The sequence below is a fragment of the Scophthalmus maximus genome, chromosome 10, assembly GCF_022379125.1.
Source record: "Scophthalmus maximus strain ysfricsl-2021 chromosome 10, ASM2237912v1, whole genome shotgun sequence".
Taxonomy (NCBI): Eukaryota; Metazoa; Chordata; class Actinopteri; order Pleuronectiformes; family Scophthalmidae; genus Scophthalmus; species Scophthalmus maximus.
Genome location: NC_061524.1, coordinates 2,009,733 through 2,023,809, shown reverse-complemented (window position 1 = coordinate 2,023,809; position 14,077 = coordinate 2,009,733). Strand labels below are relative to the sequence as shown.

Below are 14,077 nucleotides of genomic sequence, written 5' to 3'. Positions count from 1 at the left end.
GGCAGGGCTCCGTCGCCGCTGACCCCCGGCACCTCCGGGCCTCCCACTCCCCGTCACACAAACGTCTCTCTGCTGTCCGGGCAAAACATCCACTTCATTACCATCACAATCTTAACTGTGAGGGTGGAAGCAGCGTGAGGAGGGGACAATCGTCACGTCCCCCCCCCCCAGTCTCTCTCTCTCTCGCCCACTCAGACCCCGGGTGACGATGACCCTTTTCCGGGGGCCGAGCCTCAAACCCAGAGGAGCCGGGAACGTTGTGGTGGGACAGACGAACGTGAGGCTGCGTTCACCTCGGATCCTTCGCCGTCTTCTCTCTCTCTCTCCGTCTCTCCGGAGGACGAGCAGGACGTCCGGGCGGCGCACGGCGTCTCGTGGGACGGGACCCCTGGCGGAGGAAGAGGAGGCTTTTCTCTTCACTGCAGCTTCCGAGTGAGTCTCATATTGTGGAAATCCACTGTACTTGATGACTTGATGAGTTTTATTTAGAGAATTACATTGATTTTTGCTCAAAGAGACAAATTTATTGAACTTACTATTTGTAAAATGTTTAAGAAGATGGAAAATAGGAACATACAAGTTAAAAGAAACACTTATTTCTTTGCTTAAGAAGTAGATTTCTGTTTGTGTCTTCTGAAGATCAACCTTTAGATTCCTCGATCCTTATTTTATTATTATTATTAATAATATTAATAATAACAACAATAATAATAATAATAATAGTGAACATGATGTGTAAGTATATTTGTAAAGATTCAGAAAACTGCTGAAATATCTGGAGTCACGTGTGATCAGTGTTCGGGCCTTTTGTTCGTCAGAGCAAAAAGCATTTTCAGGAAAAGTGTCGAGTTATTTGTGTTTTTTCTGATGTTTTGTGGGTGAAATATTCAAAGAGTTCAATTGTTTCCAGTTTTCAGGATCAGAGCTCCACGGTTCCTCAACTCAGGAAACAGAAACATTTCCCAAAAGTGCCTTTTTTATGTCAAATACAGAAAAAAGCGATGAAACAATTTGTCGATCCAGTGAATTATGTTATCAACTCTTTTGACAAATGCTCAATGCTTTTTGCATTTAAAGGCTTTGCAGCTTTTAAAATATGATTCTAAATCTTCGGACAGAACGTTTTAAAGGCTCCGGGAACTTTCTGCCAAGATAGAAAAGATAGAAAATTATCATCAGATAAATCCACAATGAAAAGTATGAGACATTTTTTGTCTTTAAGGATTTTCACGCATGTGTTGGCTTGTTTAAATTTGATGCTGAGATCGTCAGACTGAAGTTTGTTTCTGCAGCTGATGTAAATATGATAATCCAACATGGAAACAAAGTGAGATTAACGCTCTGCTGTTGTGTCTGAGCTCATATTCACAAAGTTCACAAAGCTTTGTTTATTCTTTATGATTCTGGATTCATACACGAGTGGTTTTCCCTCCGTTCGGCACAAGAGGCGGCAGCGCTTCACCTCTCTCTCGCGTTGTGTTGAGGAAGGAGTTTCACAAGACTCTCCGTGCGATTTGTCCCGGACACCGATTTGAAAAAAACCTCCAGGAAGTTAATTATCCTCGTTTGATATCGGTCGACATTCTGGGTCCCAGAGATAATGACGGAGGCATCGCCGCGGCCCCGCGGCCATTGATGCGCCGGGTCTATTATCCCACACTCAGCAGTCAATACTTTCCCCATGAATATGCAATCGCTTCTATTGATGGATTGGTCCGTGGGTTCATCGCCCCAAAAACCTCCAAACCTTAAAACCTTAAAACCTACAAGCCTTAAAACCTTAAAACCTTAAAACCTCCAAACCTTCCAAACCTTGAAACCTTAAAACCTTAAAACCTTGAAACCTTAAAACCTTAAAACCTTAAAACCTTGAAACCTTAAAACCTTAAAACCTTGAAACCTTAAAACCTTAAAACCTTCAAAACCTTAAAACCTTCCAAACCTTAAAACCTTAAAACCTTGAAACCTTGAAACCTTAAAAACGTTAAAACCTTAAAACCTTAAAACCTTAAAAACCTTAAAACCTTGAAACCTTAAAACCTTAAAACCTCCAAACCTTAAAACCTTAAAACCTTGAAACCTTGAAACCTTAAAAACGTTAAAACCTTAAAACCTTGAAACCTTGAAACCTTAAAACCTTAAAAACCTTAAAACCTTAAAACCTTGAAACCTTAAAACCTTAAAACCTTGAAACCTTAAAACCTCCAAACCTTAAAACCTTAAAACCTTGAAACCTTAAAACCTTAAAACCTTAAAACCTTCCAAACCTTAAAACCTTAAAACCTTAAAACCTTGAAACCTTGAAACCTTCCAACCCTGACTCTTCCGCCGGCCGATTCAAGAGTTTCATTCCAAAATGAGAAACAACTTCTGGTTAACCTTGAATCACACGACCACGTCAGAATGATTTATTCCTTCTTTTTTTCTTATGCTTTATTCGTCACCTGTCTGTCAAACCGAGACCTGGAACAAAACCTAAAGTTACATCGTCAGCTTTCACGCGAGCGTCTCAGGTCATTTGGTGAATTCGTCTCCTGATCCGACTCTCAGTCTTGATCCCAGGTTTCCGTCGAGCGCCGCAGGAGGAACCCGCAGCGACTCGGCCACCTTTTTTTTCTTTCAAAAACAGCTGTGACGTGAACGCCGGCAGTAAAACTCACATGATTTATGGGGTTTATGTAAAGTCGCAGCGTCTTTTGTTGAAAATAACAGCGCTTCAGCCTGACGCTGGTCGCGTCGTTCACAGGAAACACAACCGATCAGAGCCTTTTAAAGTGAGGGAAAGATGAAACCATTGATGCGTCCAGGGAAACTGTGAATGTTACAGAACGGATGAAGGAAAATCTGATCTGAAAACATCTGAAAAGTGATATTTCTTAATGTGCAGAGGCTGAAAGAGGTAAATTAATGTTAAAGGGTTTGTTGTGGACTGAAGAGACACTAATGTAGCTTTAATTTGACAAAACTGCTTTGATAGATAAAGTTATACAGTGTCTGTGAGGCAGTTATCAGCAGTTATCACCAGACACATGGGGAATATTAAGTGCAGGTCAGAAATATTGAGATGTGAATGTTGCGATGTCTTGAAGCCGCACATTGTTTTGTTGCTGCTGCTGTACGTCGATGGCACTGAGGCCATGTGAGGGTTCAAAGGTCACGACATCTGCTCAAAAGGAAGATGACGACTGTGTAAGAATATAAATGTTTGACGTGGAGAAGCAAAGAGGACGCAGGAAAACAGCAGGTTGGTCGATTTTTAAGTCGGCGACGCTCGGGCGCAGACGTGAACAGGAGGGCGGCGGGCGGCGAGCAGGCCGGTAGGCCCGACCCCGAGCCCGAGCGTCGTCTGAGGGGCGAAGACAAAGATCCACATTAACAAAAACCGCGTGTGACAGATGATTAATCGGCGTGGTGGGGTCTGCCGAGCCGCCGGACCCCCGGCTGACACGCCGAGCCACCAAACACAAAACCAGAGAACCCCCCAGAGCCTCGGCGGCCCGGAGGAGCGTGGGCGAAGGGTGGAAGCAGGGCACCGTCCCCACGGAGCAGTGTGCGTGTGTGTGTGTGTGTGAGTGTGTGTGTGTGTGAGTGTGTGTGTGTGAGTGTGTGTGTGTGTTTGTGTGTGTGTGTGAGAGTGTGTGTGTGTGTGAGTGTGTGTGTGTGTGTGAGTGTGTGTGTGTGTGTGTGTGTGTGTGAGAGTGTGTGTGTGTGTGTGTGTTTGTGTGTGTGCGTGTGTGCATGTGTGTGCGTGTGTGTGTGTGTGAGTGTGTGTGTGTGTGTGTGTTTGTGTGTGCATGCGTGCGTGTGTGTGCGTGTGTGTGTGTGTGTATGTGTGAGTGTGTGTGAGAGTGTGTGTGTGTGTGTGTGAGTGTGTGTGTTTGTGCGTGCGTGCGTGCATGCGTGTGTGTGTGTGTGTGTGTGTGTGTGTGTGAGAGAGTGTGTGTGTGTGTGGAAAAAGAACGATTTTTTTGTGTCCTGACAGAGAAAGTGAGTGTGTTGGTGTGTATATAGAACTACCAAGAGTCAGTGTGTGTGTGTGTGTGTGTGTGTGTATGAGATTGTGTGCGTGTGTGGGAGTGTTTGTGAGTAAAGACACAAGGAAGAGTGTGTGTTTCCCAAGTGTGTGTGTGTGTGTGTGTGTCCCATCTGCCACAGGGTGGGCGGTTCGCCACACAACCACAATACACACCAACATTTTTGAGGCAGTGGGCGTTGAAAAGGCTCCGAGCTGCAGCAGCTCCATCGAGCGGACGAATCAAACGCTCTCAGTGTAAAAGTGTGAAACTCTGTGTTTGCTCTGCACGTTCACTCTGAGACGACAGGAACAACCAGGGACACGAGGTCAACACAGGCTTTTATCTCAGGCCACACTTTGCAAAGAAGAAAATCAAGACATGAACGTTCTGCAGCATCTCTCGATACGATAAGTTAAGATGAGTTAAAGCCCCGGTGTGTAATTTTTGTAATTTTCTGGCGGCTTGCGAGCGACCGACAGGGGACACTTTATGGCGGCGCACCGCTGATTCCATCTCCGGTTTCCGTCAGCGTCTGAAAACTCAACGTGAACGCGACGTGTTCTGGAGCGTTTAGTTCAACAACCGTATTCAAGGAAACATGGAGACTCACACGGAGGTCGGGTCCAACTCATGGAACTATATTTAACTCTTATATGAACACATGGTTATGGAGAATATATTCAATTTTTGTGAATAGGTTCTTCTAAATATTACACACTGTGGCTTTAAGTTTAAACGATTTTCTCCTTTATTCGTCCCACAACAGGCACGTTTGGGTGTTAGCAGCAGCAAAGTGCAGAAATGATATATTCATGTATATTAAAAAAACATCCCCAAATATAAATTGAAATAGAGATATAAGAAGAATGAAATATTGCACAACTGAAATTAAAATGAATTGAGAATTAAAAGTGTTCCAGTGAATTATGACAGTTACATGTGAGTGACATCTTAACCATCACACAGGCTGCAGAGCATCAAGCCTCCATCAAACATGTGAATCATAAAGACATTTTCTATATTCTCTGATCCATTATTTGGGGTTCGTTTGGAGGGGAGTGGGTGTGTGGGCTCACCCGGCTCCCTCCACCCGGATAGCGGCCATATACAGCCGGCAGAGCAGCTCCCTCCTCGCCGGAGGAACCTTTTATGGAGAGCAGTCAGACCGGAAACTCCGAATGATGGAGCTGATGTTTGTCTTCTTCACAGGAGGCGAGAGCAGCACGTGACTGACATTAAAGTGAAATCACAACATTCCGATTTGACTCAAACGCCAACATGTCACGACGAGCTCCGTGAACCAGAACTATATCTGGAGTTCCCTCTTGTTGTTGTTGTTGTTGTTTTTTAAGCCAAGTCCATATTTGGTAAATGACGTACAGCGGGACAGCGAGACACCCCCTCCATAACCGTGGAGCAGCCTCCAGGAGCCGGTGGCACCGAGAGGAGAAGGTGGACCGGAGGAGATGAGGGAGGACGGTCCTCAGCATCCTCATCTTCAACTTCTCCTCCGGACTGAGACACGATGATGATGATGATGATGATGATGAGTTCAGCTCAGGTAGTGGATGAGGTGTTGACAGGTGAGGGGGGGCTGTGCTCACACACCCCCGTGGTTTTTAAAGAAGAGTCCGTGTGGGAGGACGAGCGTGAAGGGAAACCCCGTGAGGACGGAGGCGGTAAGATTCGGTGTCTGAGGTTTTAAAGGGAACAAAGATTCAAACCAATGTGAAAAAAAGTTGAATATGATCCACTCTTGCTCTTGACCTTCTCTTCTCCTCCACGTGTTTCCAGGTGAACTGCTGCCGGACGTGAAGTGCGCACCGGAGCTGCCTCTCCACGGCGACTCGGCGCAGCACTACGCGGCAACTTTACGCACGTTCACCGGCAAGTTCTCGGCGGAGTCCGGCGGCGCGGGAGGACCGTGGACCCACAGAGACGTCGTCCACGTGCTCGGCGCGGACATCGTCACCCCGGGCCCGGCCACTGTGCCCGGGTCGTCTCCGGCATCCCCCGGTATTTACGCAGGCGGAGGAGGAGGAGGAGGAGACGCGGGGGACGGTGCCATGGCGCACGGTCAGCCGGACATCAGCCACATGTACGCACCCCCTCACCATCACCCCCACCCGCACCCCCACCCCCACGCGGCTCCCTCCTACTCCTGCAGCGGGGACATGTACCAGGACCAGTCGGCAGGCGGCTACCTGGCGACGTCCACCTGCGCCGTGTCCTACCACCCGCCGCCGTCCTACAACTCTGCGCCCAAACCGCCGGTCGACGGCGCCGCGCTGCTCTCCATCATGCCCGAGTACGGAGGCTTCTACCCGCAGAGCTGCCAGAGGGACCTGCAGGCGGCCTTCCCGGAGAGGAAGTCCCTGCCGTACCCGCTGGACTCCCTCAGGATGCCTCCGCCGCTCACGCCGCTCAACACCATCAGGAACTTTACGCTCGGCGCGCCCTCGTCGGCCTCCGACGGTGCGATGGCCGCCGCCTTCCCCGGCCACCAGAACCTCCCCCTCAGGCCGATCGCGAGGCCCAGGAAGTACCCGAACCGGCCGAGCAAGACGCCCGTGCACCAGCGGCCGTACCCGTGCCCGGCGGAGAGCTGCGACCGCAGGTTCTCGCGCTCGGACGAGCTGAGCCGCCACCTGCGCATCCACACGGGCCACAAGCCCTTCCAGTGCCGCATCTGCATGCGCAACTTCAGCCGCAGCGACCACCTCACCACGCACATCCGCACGCACACCGGGGAGAAGCCCTTCTCCTGCGACCAGTGCGGCAGGAAGTTCGCGCGCAGCGACGAGCGGCGGCGGCACATGAAGATCCACCTGCGGCAGAAGGAGAAGAAGTGCGCGGCGTCCCGACCCTGAGCGCCCCGCTGCCGGGTGTGACGCCGCAGACAGGTGGGAGGAAGTCCTCTGGAAGGAAGCCATGTCCTCCACAGCACCAGGGAGAACCGGAGTCCGTGACCACTGCGTTGTTCATCAGATTGTCCCTCGTGGTTGTGTGACGTCAGCAGGGAGTTGGGTTCGAAGGTCTGACTCGTGCTGGTGCTTCAGCTCTCAGGGATTCGATCACAACTCAGGCTGCCAAGTTTCACTGGAAAACGGAAATAATGACACGAGATGTTTCTCTCTTCGGCATTTTGGTTTTGCAGGGAAGGAAATGTAAATCAGGATTCGTCCCATCAAGTTTCCTGTAAATTCTCATTCTCTTTACTGTTTATTGACTCAAGTTAAAGGTTACATACGGGGTTTTTTTCCAGATTAAATATCACGAAAGAACGTTTCTGTAAATGTCATTTTGACTCCGACCACAGGGAGGGAAGAGAGTTTGTTATCAGTCTGATGCCAAAGTGACGTCAGAGTGCACCCAAGACATACTGTGACATCACAAATCAGGGCGGGGCTACGGTATAGAGAGAAACGCCCCTTTCCCCCCACCAAATTTTGTTCTCGATCCGGTTCCGTTCAGAAATCTCTGAACCTTGATGCTCCTCGGTGTCGCTTTATGACCGGCGGGCGTCGCACAGTGAACCATAGAGGTAAAGATGGTGGATCGTGCGGAGCAGCTGCGTAATTTTGTTCCGTTATTACAGAATCCAAGAAACACAAGATTAAACCAACCGGTAATCAGAAGAAGACGTAAAAAAAAAAAGCCTATGACGCATCATCGCATCATCTTCTTGTTGCAACGCTGACGTCGTAACAATTCCACAGACTGTAGATAAAGATGGAAGACATGGTAGATCGCCCCCTGTTGTCTGGCTGCAGTATACGTCTTAAGCCCCGCCCCCTCCATTTTAGCAGATGGGACATGGACCCAAAGTTTGACAAAAATGTAGACGTAAAATATGTGTTTCCAAAGATGGTTTCTGTTTGTCAGCTCCACTGCACGATCACGACTGCGAAGACTCTGTTTTAGCTTCATGTTGCACAACGAGAGGGAAGTGGAGACGTGTTGTCCATCTTTATTTACAGTGTATCACACAAACATGCAGTTTTTTTTGAGTGCTCATTCAAGCTGGGGTCTCGAGCTTATTTATGAAAAAAATTGTTCTGAACGGTTCAAAAGTTCAAAACAGAAACGACTGCATGTTGGAGGAAAAGGGGAGTTAATGAAAACGTCATTAGTTGCAGCAAAATTATCATATTAGCATTTAATTTACACGTCTGAAGAAGAGTTGACACCGGTGTTAACAGCATGATCATCATCAGGTTACATGTTTGTGATTTATCAGATGGCCCGATGATCTGTCTCATGTTTCTTTAATTTTTGGAAGGTTTTTTTTATTCGTTTTTAACCGTTGATACTGAAATATTTGACCTGCATTTCTACCTGAAGAGCGAGAGAGAAATTAACGTTCTGATTTCGTGTTTTGTAACTTTTATGCAAACGAGTCGAGCACAAAGTTTTTCTTCTTGTCGATTAAATTAAAATTTGTTCTGCAGCAGTTTCCTGTTTCCAAACTCTACATGAAGTGGTTTGAATCTCTCCGGAGCTTTCGATCAGATCACATGATCTTCCACAGCAGAGCAACTGACGATGTTCTTTAAGCTGTGGAACTCCGTCTGCTGATGAACGTCACGGGAAATGATCAAGAGCACCAGAAGAGCTGCTAAATGGACCATGAGGTCGAGTTTTGTCATGAATTAATTTCTGTATGAAGGAACTTGATGTTTCCAGCTGCTGTACGGTCACAGACCAGGCTGAGATAAGAGGTGAATTTAAATATTTAATATGTACATTATATGAGCCATGAGACTGTGGAGGTTGGAGTGACGATGATTCTCCACTTTCATTTTTCCATCATGAGATTTTTTGTGGCGAATGAATCAGACGCGTCTTAATCAAAAATAAACAGCACGTTTTATATGAACAGAGAGAGAAATCTTCATCGCAGGCAGAAAAAACATCAGTACAGTTTCAGAATCTGAAGATCAGACTACAGGACCTGTGTAATCTGATCTCCCTCAGTCAACTCAGCAGGTTCCTCTTTCAATCTCTAATCTCTGAATCATCTCTCGTATATGACTTTACATTTAAGTGCTGCAGTTTGTTTTTTAAACTTTATCAATAAACAAAAGAAAACTTTCATAAATCTCACATTTAATGATTCTCATCCTCAAACAGTGAAAACTTCTCGTTTCTAAATGTGGGACAAAACCCAACAGTCTCTTGAAGAATCAGTCAGTTCCACAAATCACAAACAGTCCTGAGGATCCAACTCCAGAGTCGGAATCACCACAAGCGTGAGAAAAGATGATTTTCAGTCGTCAAAACAAAAAACAAAAGAAACATTCTTCTTCATCTGAGAAACACACACACAAACAAACAAACAAAACCTGAAGCAGGAAGACGATTCGAACACGTGGACGCCGTCCGTCCCTCCGTTGTCCCCGGGGGCAACTCAGCTTCAGGGCCAAAACAGAAGATTAATGCCGCGTTCAGGTGCAGTCAGACGTCTGGATTCACCAGCAGAGTGGATTATTATAAAACCCCATAAGTCAGTTGTTTTAAAACATCATGCTTCCTTTTTTTACACTGAAGGTCGTTCACCACGGAACACTGGTATGCAGAGTAACTAAAGGTCAAAGGTCAGCAGAAATATCCCCCCCCCCCTTACAAATTTCTTATTTCAAAGAATCAAAGACTTGTCCAGGGTTGCGAGCAGCGAGTTCAGACCTTCCCCGACTGTCCTCGAAGGCAGCGTTAGGCCTCTGCACTGTGTCAGTTTGTCATTTCTTGGCATCGCTCGTGCGAAAATACGTCTCAGGGGCTTTTTATTCAAAAAATATATATTTATATGTTCTGGTCCAATTCAGGTGATTTGACAGCTTTTGAACTCTTTCAGTCCACGGACGAAAAAACAGTCAAACAGGATTCAGGTCCCAATCCGTCTCAGCAGAACTCCCTCAGGAACATGTGATTGGCTTCCCTTCCTCTGAGGGGGCGGGGCTTTGATATGACGCACTTTTTTTAACAATTACCTGCTGAGGTGAGATGGAAACTTTACTTTTGTTCATATTTGACCTTTGCACTGTCACCGTCACGTGACCAGAGGTCGCGTCACCGGCGGCGTTACATTCACGACCGGAGCTGGTGGCCCCTGTGGCTCGGCTCCACGTGGCCCCGGACCAACGGTTCGCTCGTCCCGAGGCCTCGTGGCACCGCGGGGCCAGTGAACCAGAGGGAGGCTCAGAGGCTCAGAGGCTGACCTCCGGGCCCGGGTACGGCTCCGCTCCGCACCAGAAGCCCGGAGGCTGCGGGATCTCCATGAGCCACGCGTCCTTCTCCTCCTCCTCCTCCTCCTCCCCCCGCTGCTGCTGCTGCCGCCCCGCGGGGCTCGCCTCGGCGTCCGGCAGCACCCGGTAATAGTGGCAGTCCCTGCCGTCGTCCGGGTCGTACGGCGGGGCCAGGATGTCCATGAACGCCGTGGGGCCGTCCACCGCGTCGATCTGGTGCAGGTTGTCCCGGTCGGGCGAGAGGACGCACGGGCCGCACTCCTCCGTGAACTCCCCGGTGGAGCGGAGCACGGAGCGCCGCAGGGCGCCCACCGGGGCCGGCGGCTGCGGCCGGTCGAAGCAGCTGATCCTGACCTTGCCGTACATGACTTTGAGCACGCCGTGCATCCCCGGGTGGTCGTGCAGCGGGATGGACGCGCCGCTCTTCAGCAGGAACACGCCCATGCTGAACTGGTCCGTCTCGCAGATGTGCATGTAGGTGACCGGGGGCGCGGCGCCGTGGTGGAGCTGCTGGTGGAGGTGGAGGTACGGCGGCGGCGGCGGCGGAGCGAGCCGCAGGTCCGCCGCGCGCACTTCCGTCATCAGGCTCCTCAGTTTGCCGAGGTTCTCCAGGAACGACTTCCCGGCGTCCTCCCCGGCGCGCGGCGGGCTGCGGAAGGTGACGAGCGCCTGTCGAGCGATTCTCTGCACGATGGAGCTCATGTCGCGGTCACCGGGCATCATACCGGAGCGGAGCGGGGAACGGCGCTGCCCGGTGGGTGGTGGGTAGGTCGGTCTCTCTCTCTCTCTCTCTCTCTCTCTCTCCCCCTCTCTCTCTCTCCGACAGCCGCTCGTTAGCTGTAGCGCGGTCGCTAGCACCAAAGATCGTCTGTGGGCGAGATAAGTCACTACACTTTTATTCCTCTGCCTCGGATTTTAGAGCCTTTGAATGGTTGTTGTATCAACTATTTATTGATTCTGATCTCACACACACACACACTGACAAACCCCCCCCCCCCCAAATTCTGTTAAAGTAAAAAAAATACTCATAATTAATAACACATCTTAGATAATATATATACAGTATATGTAACATGAGAATACAATATGAATTAAATGTTTTTTTCTTCCTAAATCTGAGCCCGAGTGTAAACGAGCAGCTGTTATGACGTATTTCAGTAAAATGTTATTTTGACAAATATATATATTATATATTCAAATATTCTTATGAATATCAATAAGCAACAATAATTAAAAAATATGAACAGAAATAGGAAAATTGGTCATCTTGCTTTGGTTAGTTGATATAAAAGCGTCGTCACCTGAAATGAGAGCAGAGCGAGACCTCGCCTCTCTTCACCTCTCTTCGCTCATTGGTCAGTCCAAACGTTTGTTTTCTTCTCCCTCACGTGCTCGTTCTCTCAGATTGCATGAATAATGTGCTTGTCTCTTCGTGAACACGTGACGTGTGTATGAAATGTATAATAAAGTTGACCGGTAACGATCACCTGCGCTGGAGACGTTAACACTCCACTGCCCCATTCGAGCTCAGCTGTCAAACACGTCCGCAACGCGCCGCACGTTTACGCTGCACACCCGGTGCATTGTGGGACATGTAGTCAGCGCGTCCGTCACCGCCGCGCTCGGTTCACACGTGATCACGTGGAGTTCACACAGTCGCCGAAAAGACGCACTACATTACCCAGCATGCCGCGGGTCGTTTAGCCTTATACGATCTTTGCCCCCGAGCGGTTCCTCAGAAACAAACAGTGAACATATGTGAAGTGTCAGCTGCTCCGACACTGAAGAGGAAACTTTAGAACATTATATACAAATTGAATTTCCTCGTGTTGAAACAGTGTATATGAAGACGATCGGCGACTGTATCTAGAGACGATCACTGACTGTATATAAAGATGACGATACATCTCTTCATCTCGTTGTACAAACATGAAACTAAATCCGCCATCTTGTGCTGTTGACATCATGATTGTGGAGTGGAGCAGCTTATCGAGGCCCCGCCCGCACACGCTCTCCTCGACCAATCGTGAGTCAGTGTGATAAGAACTACCTCTTGGAAACATTTATTTAACGTCTACTTTTAACTTTTACTTCGGTCCGTCTCATCTGCTAACATGAAGGGGGCGGGGTTTATGACCTATACTTCAGCCAGACACCAGGGGGCGATCATGATCATTTGGCGTCCATCTTTATTTACAGTCCACTTGTGTCCACCATGAACCATTTTGGATATATGTACGTGTCTTTTTGACATATTGAAATGTTAACTGAAGATATCCGTGGACATTTTCATTTCTGATCCATGCACGATTATTGTTTCATCGTGAGGCTGGAACACATTTAATCAACAGTGACTCACGGACGTGAGCGTGACTCACTTGTTGTGGCGTCAGGTTGTAATGAAGACGTAGGCGGATCATTTGGACGTCTTTCTACTGGGAAACACACACACACACACACACACACACACACACAATCACACACACACACACACACACACACACACAAAGAGGGCGATGACAGTCGATTATCGAAAATCCAACCTGACCAAACCAGACCTTGTTTGTGGAATGTATTAATTTATTTGTGTTTATCGCTTAGATCAAAGCAGAGACAGGAAGCAGTAGGAGGGGGGACGACCGTTCACTCCCATGTGACACTTCTGATCAGATGTCTTGTCCGTCATATAGATTTGATTTGATCAACGAATGATCCATCTCCATGACCTCATACATACTGATTTCATCTGCTAGTGAAGTCGATTTTTAACATGTTAAATCCAGATGAAGTAATGTGAGGGTATGAATCATTTAAAGTGCTCTATAAATTAAATTTATTATTATTATTATTATTATTATTATTAATAAAGTAGCAGTGTGTGGGATTTACAGCCCCTCTAGTGGTGAGGTTACAGATTGCAACCAGATCCCCATAATAACCCTTCACACGGGAACTTTAACGTTTGTAGGAAAAAATTGCTTAATTAATGAGAAAGTCACCGATCACCCGACACTGACCGGCTGCTCGTGTTGATGTCCGTATCTGACGTCGCGCCCCCATGTGGTCAGATCGTCAGAGATGGACTTTAATCCAGATTGAGATGCTTCGTCCTGTCGCCGAGCCACCGGGACGCCCCCGCAGAGGCTGTGCGATGATGGGGACACGAACAGCCGCCGTCCGCGGAGATGTCACCTGCTCCCACGCACCTCGTCTCCTCACTTCCCTTCGCCGCTCCGCAATCTTCCGGCCGTGTTCTCGGGGAAAAGCAAAAGAAATCTGTTCGACGACATTCACCCACTCACAATGTGACACGACCGTACGACTGTATGTGTGTTTGTTAGCAGTCGGAGCGTGACGTCGCAGTTCTCCCGAAGCGGCGGGTTGTTTTTATTTCGCAGGAAGCGACGGCGGGCCGAGAATAGGCGGCGTGACTCAGAGCTCAGACCGGTTTTTAACCCTCATGTCGAGCCAAACTGTGGAAGCCCTGCGTCCAGCAGGTCGTCGTCCAAATCAAATAAACAGGATGAATTATTGTGCTGTTGCAACACACACACACACACACACACACACACACACACACACAAACAGAGCCGTGTATATTTATAGCACGACAGTAAACAGCAGCAGAACTGTATGTTGTTGTGTGTAAACTACAGACTGAGGGTTTGCTGTCAACTGGCCTCAGATGCTAAAATTAATAAAGTTGTGAAGCCGAAGGAGAAACAGACGTGGAATTTGATCCCCTTCTATCAATAACTATACAATAAAAAATCTGGTTCTTTGATTCAAAAGTCAAATACACAAGTCGGAGAAGAT

The 14,077-nt window shown here is 48.1% G+C and overlaps 2 protein-coding genes across 4 annotated transcripts; one reads left to right on the top strand and one right to left on the bottom strand.

Annotated features, from left to right (window-relative positions):
• The first annotated feature begins 4,700 nt into the window (after positions 1 to 4,700).
• Positions 4,701 to 9,662, top strand: LOC118283766 (early growth response protein 2b-like). The gene is made up of 2 exons (XM_035606106.2): positions 4,701 to 5,695; positions 5,811 to 9,662. The coding sequence occupies exons 1-2, from the start codon at positions 5,542 to 5,544 to the stop codon at positions 6,884 to 6,886; spliced, it is 1,230 nt and encodes a 409-aa protein (XP_035461999.1). The 5' UTR covers positions 4,701 to 5,541; the 3' UTR covers positions 6,887 to 9,662.
• adob (2-aminoethanethiol (cysteamine) dioxygenase b) lies at positions 8,863 to 13,618 on the bottom strand. 3 transcript variants are annotated; one of them, XM_035606109.2, is made up of 3 exons: positions 13,279 to 13,618; positions 12,640 to 12,696; positions 8,863 to 11,129 (listed from the first exon to the last, which is right to left on the bottom strand). In XM_035606109.2, the coding sequence occupies exon 3, from the start codon at positions 10,982 to 10,984 to the stop codon at positions 10,223 to 10,225; it is 762 nt and encodes a 253-aa protein (XP_035462002.2). In that variant the 5' UTR covers positions 10,985 to 11,129; positions 12,640 to 12,696; positions 13,279 to 13,618; the 3' UTR covers positions 8,863 to 10,222. The 3 variants fall into 3 exon arrangements, with proteins under 3 accessions (XP_035462002.2, XP_035462003.2, XP_035462001.2); XM_035606110.2 differs by having other exon boundaries at positions 12,640 to 12,693; XM_035606108.2 differs by lacking the exons at positions 12,640 to 12,696; positions 13,279 to 13,618 and adding an exon at positions 11,563 to 12,219.
• Between the last annotated feature and the right edge of the window lie 459 nt (positions 13,619 to 14,077).

What these genes read in the sequence shown, in the direction of transcription:
- LOC118283766 (XM_035606106.2), top strand. Translation starts at nt 5,542, where the DNA reads ATGATGATGATGATGATGATGATGAGTTCAGCTCAGGTAGTGGATGAG. An exon ending in ACCCCGTGAGGACGGAGGCG is followed by an intron (nt 5,696 to 5,810) that starts GTAAGATTCGGT and finishes ACGTGTTTCCAG; the next exon opens with GTGAACTGCTGCCGGACGTG.
- adob (XM_035606109.2), bottom strand. Translation starts at nt 10,984, where the DNA reads ATGATGCCCGGTGACCGCGACATGAGCTCCATCGTGCAGAGAATCGCT.